This window comes from Ochotona curzoniae, unplaced genomic scaffold (assembly GCF_017591425.1).
Source record: "Ochotona curzoniae isolate NIBS_2020 unplaced genomic scaffold, NIBS_Ocur_1.0 contig_3819, whole genome shotgun sequence".
Taxonomy (NCBI): domain Eukaryota; kingdom Metazoa; phylum Chordata; class Mammalia; order Lagomorpha; family Ochotonidae; genus Ochotona; species Ochotona curzoniae.
In genome coordinates, this window is record NW_024466004.1 from 57158659 (window position 1) to 57173652 (window position 14994).

Below are 14994 nucleotides of genomic sequence, written 5' to 3' on the forward strand. Positions count from 1 at the left end.
AACAGGTCAACCAACCATCTCAGCTATGATGGACTATGTCAATCAGTGGATTTTTCAAAGACCTCATAGTGCTTGGAGTGGCAAGATTGACAGCGATTCATAACTGTTGCAATATCAAAACCACTCGAGCAAGAACCTCAGAGCATGCCCTACACCCGGGACTTGGGGAGGGTGGGAAATTGGGTGGGCCTTCTCCCTTAATACCCCCCTTTTAAACATGAAGGTAACAATATGGAAAACATACTAGTATTATCCACTTTCCTGTAGCCCTTGAACCTTCTTACTCTAACTAAGTATGTAAAGAATGTCAAAATAAATTTTATTAAAAAAAAAAAAGATTTATGGAGACAGAGAGAGACAGAGAGAAAGATCTTCCATTCATTGGTTCATTTCCCAAATGGCTGCAGTAGCCAGAGCTGAACTGATCCTGAAGCCAGGAGCCAGGATTTTCCTCTGGGTCTCCCACATGGGTGCAGGGTCCCAAATCCTTGGATTGCCCTCGACTGCTTTCTCAGGCCAGAAGCAGGGAGCTGGATGGGAAGTAGAGCAGCCAGGATATAAACTGGTGCCCATGTTGGATCCCAGTGCATGCAAGGTGAGGATTTAGCCTTTGAAGCATTGCACCAAGCCTAACATTTTTTTCCCCACAAAGTTCATGGAAAATGTGTATCATGGAAAAAATACAAGATAACAATAGTGCATGGTAAGTCTATCTTTCAACTGTGTTTTCCAGAAACTTCTTGAATTACCTGCCAAGGAAGGATATCATTACAGTTATGGGAGGAATGGTTTCATTTCTTCTGTCACGGCTGTGGCTTTGGTTGATGACTTGCAAGTCTTTACCCCCCCACCTCTCTTCTGAGTTCTCATTTAGACTTTCCAGAGGACGCATATTTCCATCATCGGATTCATGGGGGCACTGTCCCGGTGGGACTCCCCCATGCAGCGACCCTTCCAATGCTGTCCCTTCTCACTCACCCATGCTCAAGTGCCATACCCCTTCTCCCTGCCTGAACTTCCCTGGACTCATGTGTTTCCACCACTGGCCCTTAGCTTAGCCCTGCCCATTCTTCTGTACCACTAACGCACTAGTCTTTTTAAAATCTCTTGTTGGGACCGGCACAATAGCGTAGTGGTTAAGATCCTTGCCTTGCACGTGCTGGGATCCCATATGGGCGCCAGTTCTAATCCCGGCGGCCCTGGCCCCCATCCAGCTCCCTGCTCATGGCCTTGGAAAGCAGTCAAGGACGGCCCAAAGCTTTGGGACCCTGCACCTGTGTGGGAGACGTGGAAGAGCTCCTGGCTCAGCTTCGGATTGGCTCAGCTCCAGCCGTTGTGGTCACTTGGGGAGTGAACCATTGGACGGAAGATCTTTCTGTCTCTCCTGCTCTCTGTAAATCTGCCTTTCCAATGAGAATAAATAAATCTTAAAAAAAAATCTGTTATGTTTCCCCCATCATAAGATACTATATGTATGTCACTATAGAGAAAGCCAAAAATAGAGAAAAGTCATGAAAGGGCAAAAATTATCCATAATCTCACAACCTAGAGATGACTGATGTTTATTTCTTTCTAGTTGATTCTTTATGTGCCCACTTCTTTGTCATGTTGTAAATAGTTTGCAACTTTAAAAAAATAACTTCAAAAATTTTAACTGGCATATAAATGTTGTAAATATTTATGTGATATCATGCAATATTTTAGTATATGTATATATTACATGATGTCCAGGCACAGTAGACATATACTTATTTCCTCATTTATAATTTCTTTATGGTAAATCCATTCTTTTTGCTTATTTGGAAAAATTTGCAGCACATTATCATTATCTATACTTAGCCTGCTACATGATAAAACCTTACAACTTTTCACTAACTAACGATAATTCAGTACTGGTTAAATAACCTGCAACTTCTTTTTAGATTTAACACTGTACGGTAGCATTTTCATGCCATTATAAATTCTTCATTATCATAAAATTTAATGATTTTATAATATTCAGCTATTTTCTTTAGAATTAATTTTTTTTTTATTGATTTAAAAGGAGGAGTTACAAGAGATGTGGGAGAAAGAGAGACAGAGAGAAAGAGAGAGGAGAGACAATCTTCCATTTGTCTTCACTTTCCAAATGGCCGTAATAGCCAGGACTAGTCCAGGCTGAAGCCAGGAGCCTAGAGCTTCCACTGGGTCTCCCACATGGGTGCAGGGGCACAAGTACTTGGACCGTTTTTTGCTGTTTCCCAGGTGTATTAGCAGGGAGCCAGATGGGAAGTGGAGCAACTAAGATTCAAACCAGTGTCTACATAGGATGCCAGAGTCCCAGGCCAAGGCTTAATGTACTATACTACAATGCTGGCCTGATTAAAGATTGTACAGATTCAGTTTTCACTTCAACTTCAATTCCCATCTGTGTTGATTTGCATATATACTTATATGTGTCCATCTAGAAGCATATTTTCATAGAATGTGAAGTCAAGAACTAAATTAATGATGTAGCTGCAGGTCACCTAAGTCTCTCACCACTGTTAATCTCATTTAGGAAACAAGAATTTAAAAAAAGCAAATCCAAGTTGATGACTAACAAGGCCACTTTCCTGTTTCAGTCATTGCCTAGATAACAGCGTGCCCAGACTCCAAGAGGTCCCTGGAAGCAGTGGCTAGTTAGCTAGCTTCTCTATGGTTCAGATTCCGAATCCCAAAATAAGAATACAAAGGTTTTTATCCCATAGGCTTGTTATAAGGATTAAGGAAATGTGGGGCCCGGCGCGGTGGCACAGTGGTTAAGGTCCTCTCCTTGCATGCCCTGGATCTCATAAGGGCGCCGGTTCTATCCTGGCAGCCCCACTTCCCTTCCAGCTCCCTGCTTGTGGCCCGGGAAAGCAGTCCAGGATGGCCCAGGGTTTTGGGACCCTGCACCCGCGTGGGAGACCCAGAAGAGGCTCCTGGCTTCAGATCGGCATAGCATCGGCCGTTGTGGTCACTTGGGGAGTGAATCATCGGATGGAAGATCTTCCTCTCTGTCTCTCCTTTCTGTATATCCGCCTTTCCAATAAAAAATAATAAAAATCAATCTTTAAAAAAAAAGGATTAAGGAAATGTGTCAGAACAAACACAGTTGAAAAGTACTTGGCATCTAAAAAGTTCTATATGTGTGGACTAAAATCAATATTGTAAATTCCATTTTATTTCTGGGGGGAGAGATATCAAGGCAAGAAATTACGGTTAGGACCCTGAGGTGAAGTTTGTTTTTTTTAAGATTTATTTATTTGAAAGGCAGAGTTAGAGTGACAGAAGGGAGAGAGAAAGATCTTCTCTCCATTGGTTCACTCCGCAGATGGCTGCAATGGCTGGAGCTGAGCTTATCTGAAGCCAGGAGCTGGGAGCATCTTCCAGGTCTCTCACATGGGGGTACAGGGTCCCAAGCACTTGGGCCGTCCTTGACTGCTTTCCCAGGCCATAAGCAGGGAGCTGGATGGGAAGTGGAGCAGCTGGACTCAAATTGGTGCTGCTAAGGAAGGCTGGTACTGCAGGTGCTGGCTTTACTTGTTGCACCATAGCACCAGCCTGAAGTGAAATTTAAACTCTTGGAGACTTAGAGAATGGATTGGTTTGTGGTCAGGATTGTTCTTAGTATTTGGGAAAGGGATAACAGTTTGGACAGTTAGTAAGTCATGAAATTAAAATATAATTGTTAAGTGGCTTGCAGGGTAAAAGAGTCCTTTAGAACTCAGGTTCTCCAATATGGCTATGTATCAAGATCACCTGGGCAATGCCCAAATACCAGTGTAGAGTCCTAGGCCCACATCCCTAGTGAACTTTGTTTTGTTTTTACTTGAGATGGAGAAAGAGTGAGAGAGAGAGAGAGATCCTATTAGTTGGGGCTGGAATGGAGCTAGGGAGTCAGGAACTCAAGCCACATCTCTCCAGTGGGTGACAGAAACAACTGCTGGAGCCGTCACTGCTGCCTCCCAGCATGCACGCTGGAGGCAAGTTGAAGGCAGGAGCCAGAGCTTGGACTTAAACCCTGGGTCTCTTATATGGGTTGTGGGTATCTTAACTTCTTGGCTAAAAGTCTGCTCCCCCTCGATTTTCTGATTTAGTTGTTCTGGGATGAGATTCTGATATTAATATTTTTAAAACTCCACAGATGTTTTTAATATGTAGTTCAAATGAGAATCACTAATTTACATGAGCACTAAGGAAAAACTGCAAAACTGAAATAATATTTTTGTCTTTAATAATAAAGGAAGAGGGGCTGACGCCATGATGTATCATGGCAAGCCTTTGCCTGCAATGTCAGCATCTCATATGGGCGCTGGTTCCAGTTTTGGTGGCTCCAATTCCAATCCAGTTCCCTAATTGTGGTTTGAGAAGACAACGGAGGGTGGCCCAAGTCATTGGGCCCCTGCACCCATTTGGTTCCGAGCCAGAAAAAGCTTCAGGTTCCTAGTTTCAGATTGGCTTGGCTGTGGCCATTGAGGCCATTTGGGGAGTGAACCAGCTGATGGACGATGTCTCTGTCTCTCCTTTTCTTTATAGATCTGCCTTTCAAATAAAAAAAAAATAGATCTACAAAAAAACAGAATAAAGCAAATAGTAGGCACAAATAGTGGGCCATCCATGTACATAGTAAATTAAGTTACCGGATGGGTTCCTTAAACCACCACTCAGAAAGAAGTGCTTCAAGAATCTCAGGAGGCAATGGCTCGCTCTCCATCAGACTTGTCTTGATGGCTTCTTCTTCTTCTGTAAGCTGTATGTCTACTGGCTGGAAGCAAACATCAGAAAAGCCAAATGAATTTTAAAACTCTATGCTAATAAATCATGCTATAGTATGTGGGTGGTTAGGATGGCATCTCTATTTTTTAAAATTTTTTCCTCTAAGATCTTTTTTGTTTTGTTTTGTTTTAATGCTAGGGTTTTGAAGTCTTTTCTTTAAACCATGAGCTCCTATAGTTATAAACAGTAAACAATGTCCCTAGAGCTAAGACAAGTTAGCTGTGACAACATGAGGCATCTGTACACGGCCTTGTGGTCAGGCTGTGTCTCATCACTCCCTGCCACAACCTTGCTGCTTTGTCCCATGGGATCACAAGGCTTAGCTGACTTTTCGCTACAATCTATCTATCCTACGGATCCACACAACTATCTCTCCAACCTACAGGCTGATTAGGGGATGGGTGAGTGCGGGCAGGCTTCTGAAATACCCTCCCCAGGACATTCTCAGGTCACAACAACAAACAGAAAACATGCTCATCATGAAGTCCCATCAAGTCTTTCTAAAGTAGGGTTACTTTAGACTGATGGTAAAATGTCACAGTTCTTTCTAGAATGACATGACATTTTAGTCCAGCCCCTTTTTCATCTGAAATTCTGCAAATAAATAAGGGCTGGCACACTGTTGCTTTTGAGTAAGTGGGATTTAATTACATAGAAATATTAAAATCCTTTCATGGGCTTCCCAAGAAACCAAGCAATCCACAAAACAGCCAAAGAATACCAAACTACAGCCCAAAGCAGGGAGCATCTTGTTGCATTAGAAAATCTGGACCTGTTGAATTTAGCAATCTGGACTAACGTGTGCTTTTTGGTTAACAGACCACGAGCTTCTCCCCATCTCTATGAAATGTGAGGGGAAATATTTAAAGAGTGTGTTTGCAGGGGTGCTGCCTTACTTGCTGGGATACCGCGTGTCTCTGCCCAATGCAGCTCAGCTTTGATCACACTTTACTAGGGTCCCTGACTTGGGGTCACTTGAGAACACAATGGTTTTCCCACCTCAGAAATTGTTAAAAAGTAAGAATCAATAACTTTTGAAAAAACAACTCCACATAGAAACATTTAAGAGATACAGACTTTCTCATAATTAATATTTTGAGATCCAGGGATGATATTTTTATATTCTCTGGTAGAAAGCAGAGAATATAAAAATAATAACAAAATTTAGAATCTGGGTCAGACATAATAGTGGGCCCCGTCCCAAACAGCTGCTGAGCCACAGTCTCAGCAGGGATGGCTGGCCTGGTTTTTAATGGAGCCACATGAAGCTCAATGTTTTTGTATTTCGAATGAGCAAGGAGATCCATATTTAGCACGTGGGGATAATGATTGATGAAATGGCCAATGGCTTTCTCTTCCTAGGAGCTTCTTGGAGCTTCAGGTCACCTCTGTTGGACCTTCCCCACTCACACCAGTCGGCCCAGCTACCTGCCGAGGGCCGAGTGCCATCACCTGCTTCTTTGCCTTTTCTTCCTCGACTGTCACGTTGGCCTGCATTGCAAGCTCTTCAAGCTCTTGCTTGGCTGCTTGTTCCTCCTCAGAGTCTTCCTCAAGTTCGGGCCCCACTCGTTTTTCAGTTTTGAGCAGCAGTTTCTCTTGCAGAACCTCATCAAACTGAATGTGGAAAAGGCCGAATTTCTCAGCTGCCTGTCTTCCACACACGGTTTTGCCAGCGCCCCGGGGGCCCAGGAGGCAGATTCTCAATGGAGGGGCCTGTTGTGGTGGGGAAAGGAAGGGAGGGCCAGAGTGGGAGGAGGGAGAGGGCAGGAGAGAAGGGGTGAATTATTAGAACACCTTCTCCCTGTGGCTGGGAGGAGTGCTCACGTCAGTCACCCAAGACGGTGTAGACAGGAAGAAGTCGGGAAACACACTCCACCGCACCTGCTGCAGTCTCAGGGAGTACCCATAACCCAGGATCAGCTTGACACAGTCACCGTGGCCAATGGTGTCCGTTGCGTTGAACTCTTTCCAAAGAGCTGCGGTTAACGGAGCCGGGGGAGACATTCTTAAGCTTGATTTAAGTAATCCAGCAGACAGAAAGCCCGTTTGTGGTGACACCCCAGATTCTGCTGCCACGGATTCTGTCCTCTCCACATGGGAGACAGGACATCCAGAGGCCAGCAGGGACCCGTGCTATACGGAGCATTTGTTGTACGTGGTATCTGTGCTGTGTTTCATCCCCTGGATTGAATAAAACACTCTTTCGCAAATTCTAGAAAGATACAGCATTCAATTTACCATCAAAGTCATTTTTGAGGGTAGGACCCAGTGGTATTAAGTAACTTCAGAATGTTGTGCACCCTTCACCATTATCCATCAGCAGCAGCCCAGTCTGGGACTCATTAAACAGAAACTCCCAGGTCCAGTTGTGGTGGAGCGGGTAAAATCTCTCCCAATGGTGATGGTAGTGGTGGGGGTGCAGGTTCCTGTCCCAGCTGCTCCGTTTCTGAGCCAGCTCCCTGCTAATGACCTGGCAAAAACAGTAGGGTTGGACCAAGTGCTTGTGCCGCTGCACTCAGGTGGGAGGCCTGGATGAAGCTCCTGGCTTCAACGTGGCCCAGCCTTGGCCACTGTAGCCACCTGGGAGTAGACCAGCAGATGGAAGATCAATGTTTTTCTGTAACTCTGACTTTCAAATAAATACATCTAAAAGAAAAAGTAATAACTCCTACTCCCATTCTACTTGGCTCCTGGTAATGACTACTCCATTTTCAATTTCTAAGATTTTGCCTATTTTAGATACCTCCTAGAGCTGCATCTCCCCTTTGGGCCTGACTTTAATAAATATTTTAAAAAAGAAGACAAAGAACTGCTCCAAGATGATGAACAAGTGAAAATTAGCAATGGCTTCACCAATATATCACAGACAGAAGATAGTTCTGTACATAGCCATATATCAGGAGCCACTCACCCCAGCAGTTCTAAATGTGTTCATCTGATCACGGATAGCTCACCCCACAGAATCTGTTCCCTAGCTCAGCCAATCAGTGTTGGCCCTTTCTGTTGCAAATCAACCAGTCAGGCGTGGCCTGAGAGCTGCCTCTGGTTATGAACCAATCAACAACAGTCTCCCCTGAATGGCTGCAATTCTTTAGTGGATCAGGCCAGTTGAAACTGAGGAAGCTGCTTATGCAACAAATACAGTATGTCTTTCTAGTTCTGATAAACAGACTGATACTTAGGCCTGGTTTGCTACAAGGCTTTCCTGAAGAAATCAAGGTAGAAAAGTATTTCATGTATGGGTCCAACATGGATAAGAGAGAGAGAGAATCTTCCATTTCCTGATTCATTTTCTTGAAGCCAGGAACCAAGAACTCTATCCTGCTCTCCCACGTGGGTACAGGGGCCTAAGCACTTGGGCCATCCTCCACTGTTTTCCCAGGTACATTAGCAGGGAGCTGGCTCAGAAGTGGAGCAGCAGGGACTCCAACTGGTGCTCACAGGGGCTGCTGGCGTTTCAAGCAGTGACTTCACCTTGGGCTCCACAATGCAGGCACCAGCAGGCTCCTTTATAAGCACTCAGGGGCAACAGTTGGTGGGGGAGGGCTGCGCCCACCTTTAGCGGTTCTTCATGAGCCACGTAGTCGTTGGGATGTTCCAGGAACTTGTCTTTCGCCTCCACACTTGAGAAGTAGTAGATCTTCTCTCGATACCTCACTGCTTCTTCTGTGTTGCCTGGCTGCAGGATGAAGTTTTCTTTGAGGACCACAGGACAGAAGTGCTTTGTATCTCCCAAATGCCTCCTTTTCTCTTTGATTCTGTCTTCATTCTGGAAATAGCATTCAGTTTAGGGAATATTATGACAAGGTATTTTCATGCAATATTACAGAGGAATTAAAAAAAAACTCTCCGGAGTAATATTTAATTTCTAACAATACAACATCATATGCAAAAAATCAGTTCTTACACTATGTTAATTAATTAAAACTCAGTTTCTTATATCTCTTTATGGTCACATCTTCAGTTTTCATTTCTTTAAAAAATGTATTTTTAAAAATTTTGGATTAACATATAATCCTTTTACACCTGTATGGCTACTATGTAATATTCCAATATACAGACATGAAGTGCTAATTTCAGTAATTGCCGTTTTGGGGCAAAGTCCTTTTTATCCTGGCTTTCTCTATAATTTAAAAGAATCTGAATATATTACCATTTTTGTTTCAAATGTGATTTATTACTTCTTCTTTTTACCTGATTCAACTTGTTAGAAGTTTGTCTATTTCTCCTGTCAGAAAATAATTTTTTTCCTTTTATAGAATTAGGTCTACTATGCCTTACATTATTTTTCTCCTTTACCTACTTAAGCAAAAGCAGGATTAATTTTATTTATATGAAAGGGAGAACTATGGGGCCAGGGGTAGAGTTCTCCTGTACAATGGTTTATTCTCCCAATTGCTGTAATAGCCAGGGTTGGCTCAGCTTGAAGCCAGGAGCCCAGAACTCCATCTCGGTCTCCACATGGGTGGTAGGGGCCCAAAGACCCAGACCATCCTCTGTTGCTTTCTCAGGTGCAGTAACAGGGAGTTAGACTGGAAGTGGAGCATCTGGGACTCGAATTGATGTTCTGATAGAGAACTTAAGCCACGTAGGTGATAACTTTGTCTGCTTCTCCATTATTTTGGCCCTCTCTTACCCACTTTTTAACTTTTTGTTTTGTTATACATTTTTCATGTTTGTGAGTCAAATGCTTATTATTATTATTATGATTTTTACAAATCTTTCTTGTTTTTCAATATATGCACATAAAGTAGGGCTGCCATTTGGCAACTAAAAACATAGCTTTCCCCAGTTATATCTGAATTTCAGACAAAAAAATCTCTTAGTAATGCTATGTGTAAAAATACTCATTTATCTACAATTCAAATTTAACTGGACATTAAGTGTTATCTGGTGATTTTTAAAAAAGATTTATTTATTTTTGTTGGAAAGACGGATTTATGAGAGAGAAAGAGAGAGGGAGAGAGTTCCTCCATCTGCTGTTTCACTCCCCAAGTGGCCTGAAAAGCCAGAGTTGGTTCTATCCAAAGTCAGGAGCCAGGAGCTTCCTCCAGGTCTCCCACATGGTTGCAGGGTCACCAGGTTCTAGGCCATCCTCCACTGTTTTTCCAGGCCACAAGCAGGGAGCTGAATGGGAAATGGAGCAGCCGGGACATGAACTGGTGCCCATGTGGGATCCTGGTGCATGCAAGGAGAGGACTATAACACTAGCCTACCATGTTGGGCCCTATCTGGTGATTCTAAGTTTCGATTTCTGCTATATACCACAAAGCTTTTACGTGGGGTTTAAAAATTATCATTTGGGTCTGCGATTTCATTATTAATTTCGTAACCCTTTAGCAATTGGAAAGAAAATGTGTGCAGTTTAAAATTTCTGAGTGGTTATGTTGAGGAAATATTAACCTGGGGTTAATTTCTGTATTATTTCAAGGGGAAAACAATGAAGGGATTTCTCACTCTCTCTTGTTTTCATCACACCACGTAGCCTTGGCATTTCAGTGGGTCAAGCAGAGCCTGAGGAGCGGGGAGAGTGTGGGTGACAATGCGGATTTCCGAGATGGAAAAGCTGGATTTGTTTTTGCCAGGGTCACATGTGACAGTTGCCCTCTACAGTTGTATCTTTTCAATGACTTGCCAAATGAGGATGAATAAGAACCGAGGAATCCCACCTCCTCCTCTTCTTCCTCCTCTTCCTCCAGCTCCTCCTCAGCTTCGGCTTCTGCCTGATAGTCATCCGCTTCTTCGTCGTAGTCATCCACAGTTAATTCCCAGCCAGTGTATTGGAAAGGTTCTATCACAGAAATAACAAAAGTTATCGGAGGAGATCGTTTCAGAAGAGGATATTAGCATACCGCAGCACACAAAGGTAAGGAACATTGATTACTATGATTGATTCGGGTTAAATAAGGATGGACCATCACAGACCCTCTCACCGGTCCATATGTGCCTCACTACTCTCGTCTGGTCAGTCAGAATCTGCACTATCATCATGGTTTAATAATTTATGTATTCAGTGGCCGGTGCGGTGGCTCAGTAAGCCAATCTGCCACCTATAAGTGCCAGGATCCATATGGGCACCGGTTTGTATCCTGGCTGCTTCACTCCCTATCCAGCTCCCTGCTTGTGGCCTGGGAAAGCAGTGAAGGATGGCCCAAAATCTTGGGACCCTGTACCTGTGAGGGAGACCTGAAAGAGGCTCCTGGCTCCTGGCTTCAGCACGGCCCAGACCCAGCTGTTGTGGCCGTTTGGGAAGTAAACCAGTGAATGGAAGAGCTTTCTCTCTCTTTTTCTCCTCCTTTTTGTAAATCTGCCTTGACAATAAAAATAAATTTTTAAAAATAATCAATCTTTTATTAAAAAAAATAAATCTCCCTAAGTGGCCCATTAGCTGGAGCTGAGCCTATCTGAAGCTAGGAGCCAGCAGCTTTTTTCCAGGTCTCCAACATGAGTGCAGGCTTTGGGCCATCTTCCACTGCCTTCCCAGGCCACAAGCAGGGACCTGGATGGGAAGTGGAGCAGCTGGGACGTGAACCAAGGTCATATGGGATTCTAGCACTTGTAGGCAGAGCATGAGTTAATTGATCCTTTATTTATTCATTTTATGCTGGCCCCCTAAAATAAATGAGTCTTTAATACAATAATTTATATGTTCAAGATATCCTGAGGCCATTGAATGTTTACTTCATAAACTATGAGGTAAGGTTTCTGAATTTCCAAATGCTTTACTACCATGACATGATAAGAAGTTTATAACGTCAGCCCGTACTTTCCATGGTCTCAACTACTTTTTGAAGCAGTTCCTTTGGAGTCTTGTCGGTGATGTCTACGTACAAAATTTGAATAAAAGATTCATGGAGTAATGCTTCCAGCTGTTTCCACAAGAAGGTATAGGAATTCAGTTTGTCTTTAAACAGCTCCATTTCAGGAACATCAGGGTAAGAGCCTTCTGGGAAGTCTGGTAGTACCACTGGCAAGGGAAGAGTAAGAAAACAGAGGTGTCAGAATCAGAGCTCTAGCTTTACAGCCCAAATTATCTATACTTTACAATATATTTTTTAAAGATTTATTTATTTTTATTGGAAAGGCAGACACACAGAGAGGAGAGACAGAGAGGAAGATCTTCCATCCGTTGATTCACTCCCCAAGTGAGCGCAGTGGCTGGAGCTGAGCCAATCCGAAGCTGAGCCAGGAGCCAAGAGCTTCTTCTGAGTCTTCCATGAAGGCACAGGGTCCCAAGGCTTTGGGGTGTCCCCAACTGCTTTCCCAGGCCACAGGCAAGGAGCTGGATGGGAAGTGGGGCTGCTGGGATTGGAACTGGCATCCTTATGGCATCCCGGTGCATTCAAGGTGAGGACTTTAACTACTACACTATTGCGCCGGGCCCTACAATATTTTTTAAACACCTGAGCTTTCAGGTAACCTGCCTGTTGGAATATCCAAAGCCCATATTCTTAGCTTTTCTTTTCTTTCTTTTTTTAATCAATTAACTGATTTCAAAGGCAGAGTTACAGAGGTAGAAGGAGACACACACACACACAGATTTGCAGGTTCATTCCCCAGATGGCCACAGTGGCTGGGATTGGGCCAGAGCGAAGCCAGGAGCTCCCTCTGGGTCTCCCAGGTGACTTGCAGGTGCCCAAATCCTTGGGACCATTCTCTGCTCCTTTCCGCAGGACATTAGTTGGCAGCTGGATCAGACTCGAACTGGCACTCGTGTGAGAGGCTGGCAGAGCAGGCAGCTATGTTGCCACAACGCTAGCTGCTGGAGTGCTTCTGGGTCAGTCATGGCTCTCCTCCTGGTTCCAGCCTCTTATTGCTGTGCACCCAGACCAGCAGCAGTGAGGCCTCACGGAGTTGGGCCCCTGCCATGCTAGGGAGACGTAGACTGGGCTTCACCTCCAGCTTTGGTCCTGCCTATCCCTGGTCACTATGGGCATCTCTGCGACTGAACCAATAGGAGTTCTGCCTGTCTGTCTCTCAAATGAATAAACAATAGGAAAACACTTGGAAGAAATATGCTTGATTTCTTAAATTAGCTGTTGACAGATTATTATTAGTTAAACCCAAAGTTTTTGGATATTTAATTAATGGATTTCCTATGAAAACTTTAACTGTTAATAAAATGTGTGATATAAAATTTTATAAAAATCAGTGTTACAAGCTGACAAGATATACTTTTAATGGGTTAAGTTATGTGAATATAATGTACATCAACTGAAGAAATAAGTAGGAAAGAAATAAGTATGAAGTAGGAGTTTATGCCTCTTGATCTCCCATATGGGTGCAGGGCCAATGGCCTTGGGCCATCTTCTGTCGCTCTCCCAGGTCACAAGCAGAGAGCTGGATTGGAAATGGGGCAGTCAGTAAAATTGAAATGTCAATGAAGTAGTCATAGGATGTGGTTAAGAACTTGCATTTTTAAACATATTGGTTACTCAATATCATGTCAAATAATTCCATAATGTTGTAAATTGTCGTTGATGTTATGTCGTGGCTTTAAATTGATCAGGATGATATTTTGCCAGCTCTGCCTTCAGACCAGAGATGGTCTCGCCAAGAAACTGTTGAATTTATCCAGACAATAAGATGCTGGACTCTATGCTTGGTATATGCTTGCGATAAAAGAATCTTGACTGAATTTTAAATATAATACTGCAACAAGGTGGAGGAATCCTCCATGGGGGGAGGGTACAGGGAGAGGTTGGGGAATCCCAGAGCCTATAAAACTGTGTCACATAATGCAATGTAATTAATAAAAAAAAAAAAAAAGAGATGGGGCAGTCAGAACTCAAACTGGAGCCCATACTATCACTTTTTAAAAATATTTTTTAAATTAACAGTAATTGTGTATTTTGAGGGACATGATGCAGTCTTTATATGCACATACTATGCACCAATCAAATCAACGTAAACCACATCTCCTATTTCCCTCTTTTGATAGTATTCAATGAACTACTTTGAAGAGTCTAACCTGTTTCAGCCAGGTCTTCAGCTTCCACACCTTCTTTGGATCTTTTGGGAATTTGTTTTCCATCTGCAGCATCTTCAACAGGCTCAGAGACTTAAGAAAGAAAAGCTAATGGTTAATATTTGGATGCCTAAAAATATCATTCCATGATAATTTAGCTGCAAACAAAAGTTGCAAACACTGTTTAAATTATATGTAGTGTGAGGATAGCTTTAAAGGTTCATGGAAAAATGAAATAAAAAGGGGTTTAATTGCAAGTTTTCTACTAAGAAAAACAGTGTAAACCACAATCGAGTAAAGAACACCAAACAGCCACAGATCATTCCAGAATCACTTAGCTTTTTTGATCTAATCCAAGAATGCAGTAGTTGGGGATGATGAATGTCTGTCATTAGTCTAGAAGAGTTGTACAAGGTAAATATTCACGGAGTACAATTTGAACTAGGTTGACACGTGGGTTCAGATCAATCAGTCTGTAACTGATAGTGCCAGGAAGAAGTTTAACTGAAAGAGGTGTGTGCACACATGTATGGGCACATGGCACACACTTTATTCTCCCTTCTTGTTGGTAAACACCAGTGTTGGATATACTTTGCTTCACTTGAGGATAAGCCAATAGCAAGATAAAACCTATGGGAAAGTGCCATCATGAAGGGAAAGCGAATGTTGACTCAGATTCAGAGGAAGGCTTTGCTTCTGACAACAATATCTTACATAAGATGGAGCCAATTTTGCACGGTAGATGCTTGGAGAACCCAACCAGCACAGTTTGTGAAAAGGGCATCATAAGGCACAAAGGCAGACCAATTTAAAGACAGAAAAATAGGAAAGCTACCTGACACAACAAAATATGCCAGTGAATCCGAAAAGGCTGGGGCATTTGGGACGCAGCAATAAACAGCAGATGTGGAGGATGGCAAGTCTCCAGTGTACAGAGAGAAAGGGCAAAGAGCAGGAATGTATCTGAGCAGCTAACATCAGGTGACCAAAATTTAGTAAGTGACACAGAGAAAGCAACCAGAAGCGATAATTGAGTAATCAGAGATCAAAAAAACCTCTCTGAATTCCAGGAAAACTTGCTCACATAACAGAAACATCCAACAAATAATGCTGATGAAAAATACCCTTTGCTGTTGTGGCATAGCAAATTAAGCCATTGCCTGCGATGCCAGCCTTCCATGTGGGTGCCAGTTTTAACCCCGGCTGCATCACTTGTGATACAGCTCCTTCTAAGGACCTGGGAAATA

The 14994-nt window shown here is 43.1% G+C and overlaps 1 protein-coding gene across 1 annotated transcript in view; it reads right to left on the minus strand.

The window, feature by feature from the left end:
* AK9 (adenylate kinase 9) overlaps positions 1–14994 on the minus strand; it is an 81736-nt gene that overhangs the window by 21076 nt on the left and 45666 nt on the right. Inside the window, exons 22-27 of the mRNA XM_040983525.1 lie at positions 13751–13840; positions 11546–11746; positions 10449–10570; positions 8336–8548; positions 6232–6492; positions 4644–4768 (exon numbers count right to left, since the gene is read on the minus strand). Coding sequence (XP_040839459.1) covers positions 4644–4768; positions 6232–6492; positions 8336–8548; positions 10449–10570; positions 11546–11746; positions 13751–13840 — 1012 coding nt within the window. The remainder of the gene's footprint in view (positions 1–4643; positions 4769–6231; positions 6493–8335; positions 8549–10448; positions 10571–11545; positions 11747–13750; positions 13841–14994) is intronic.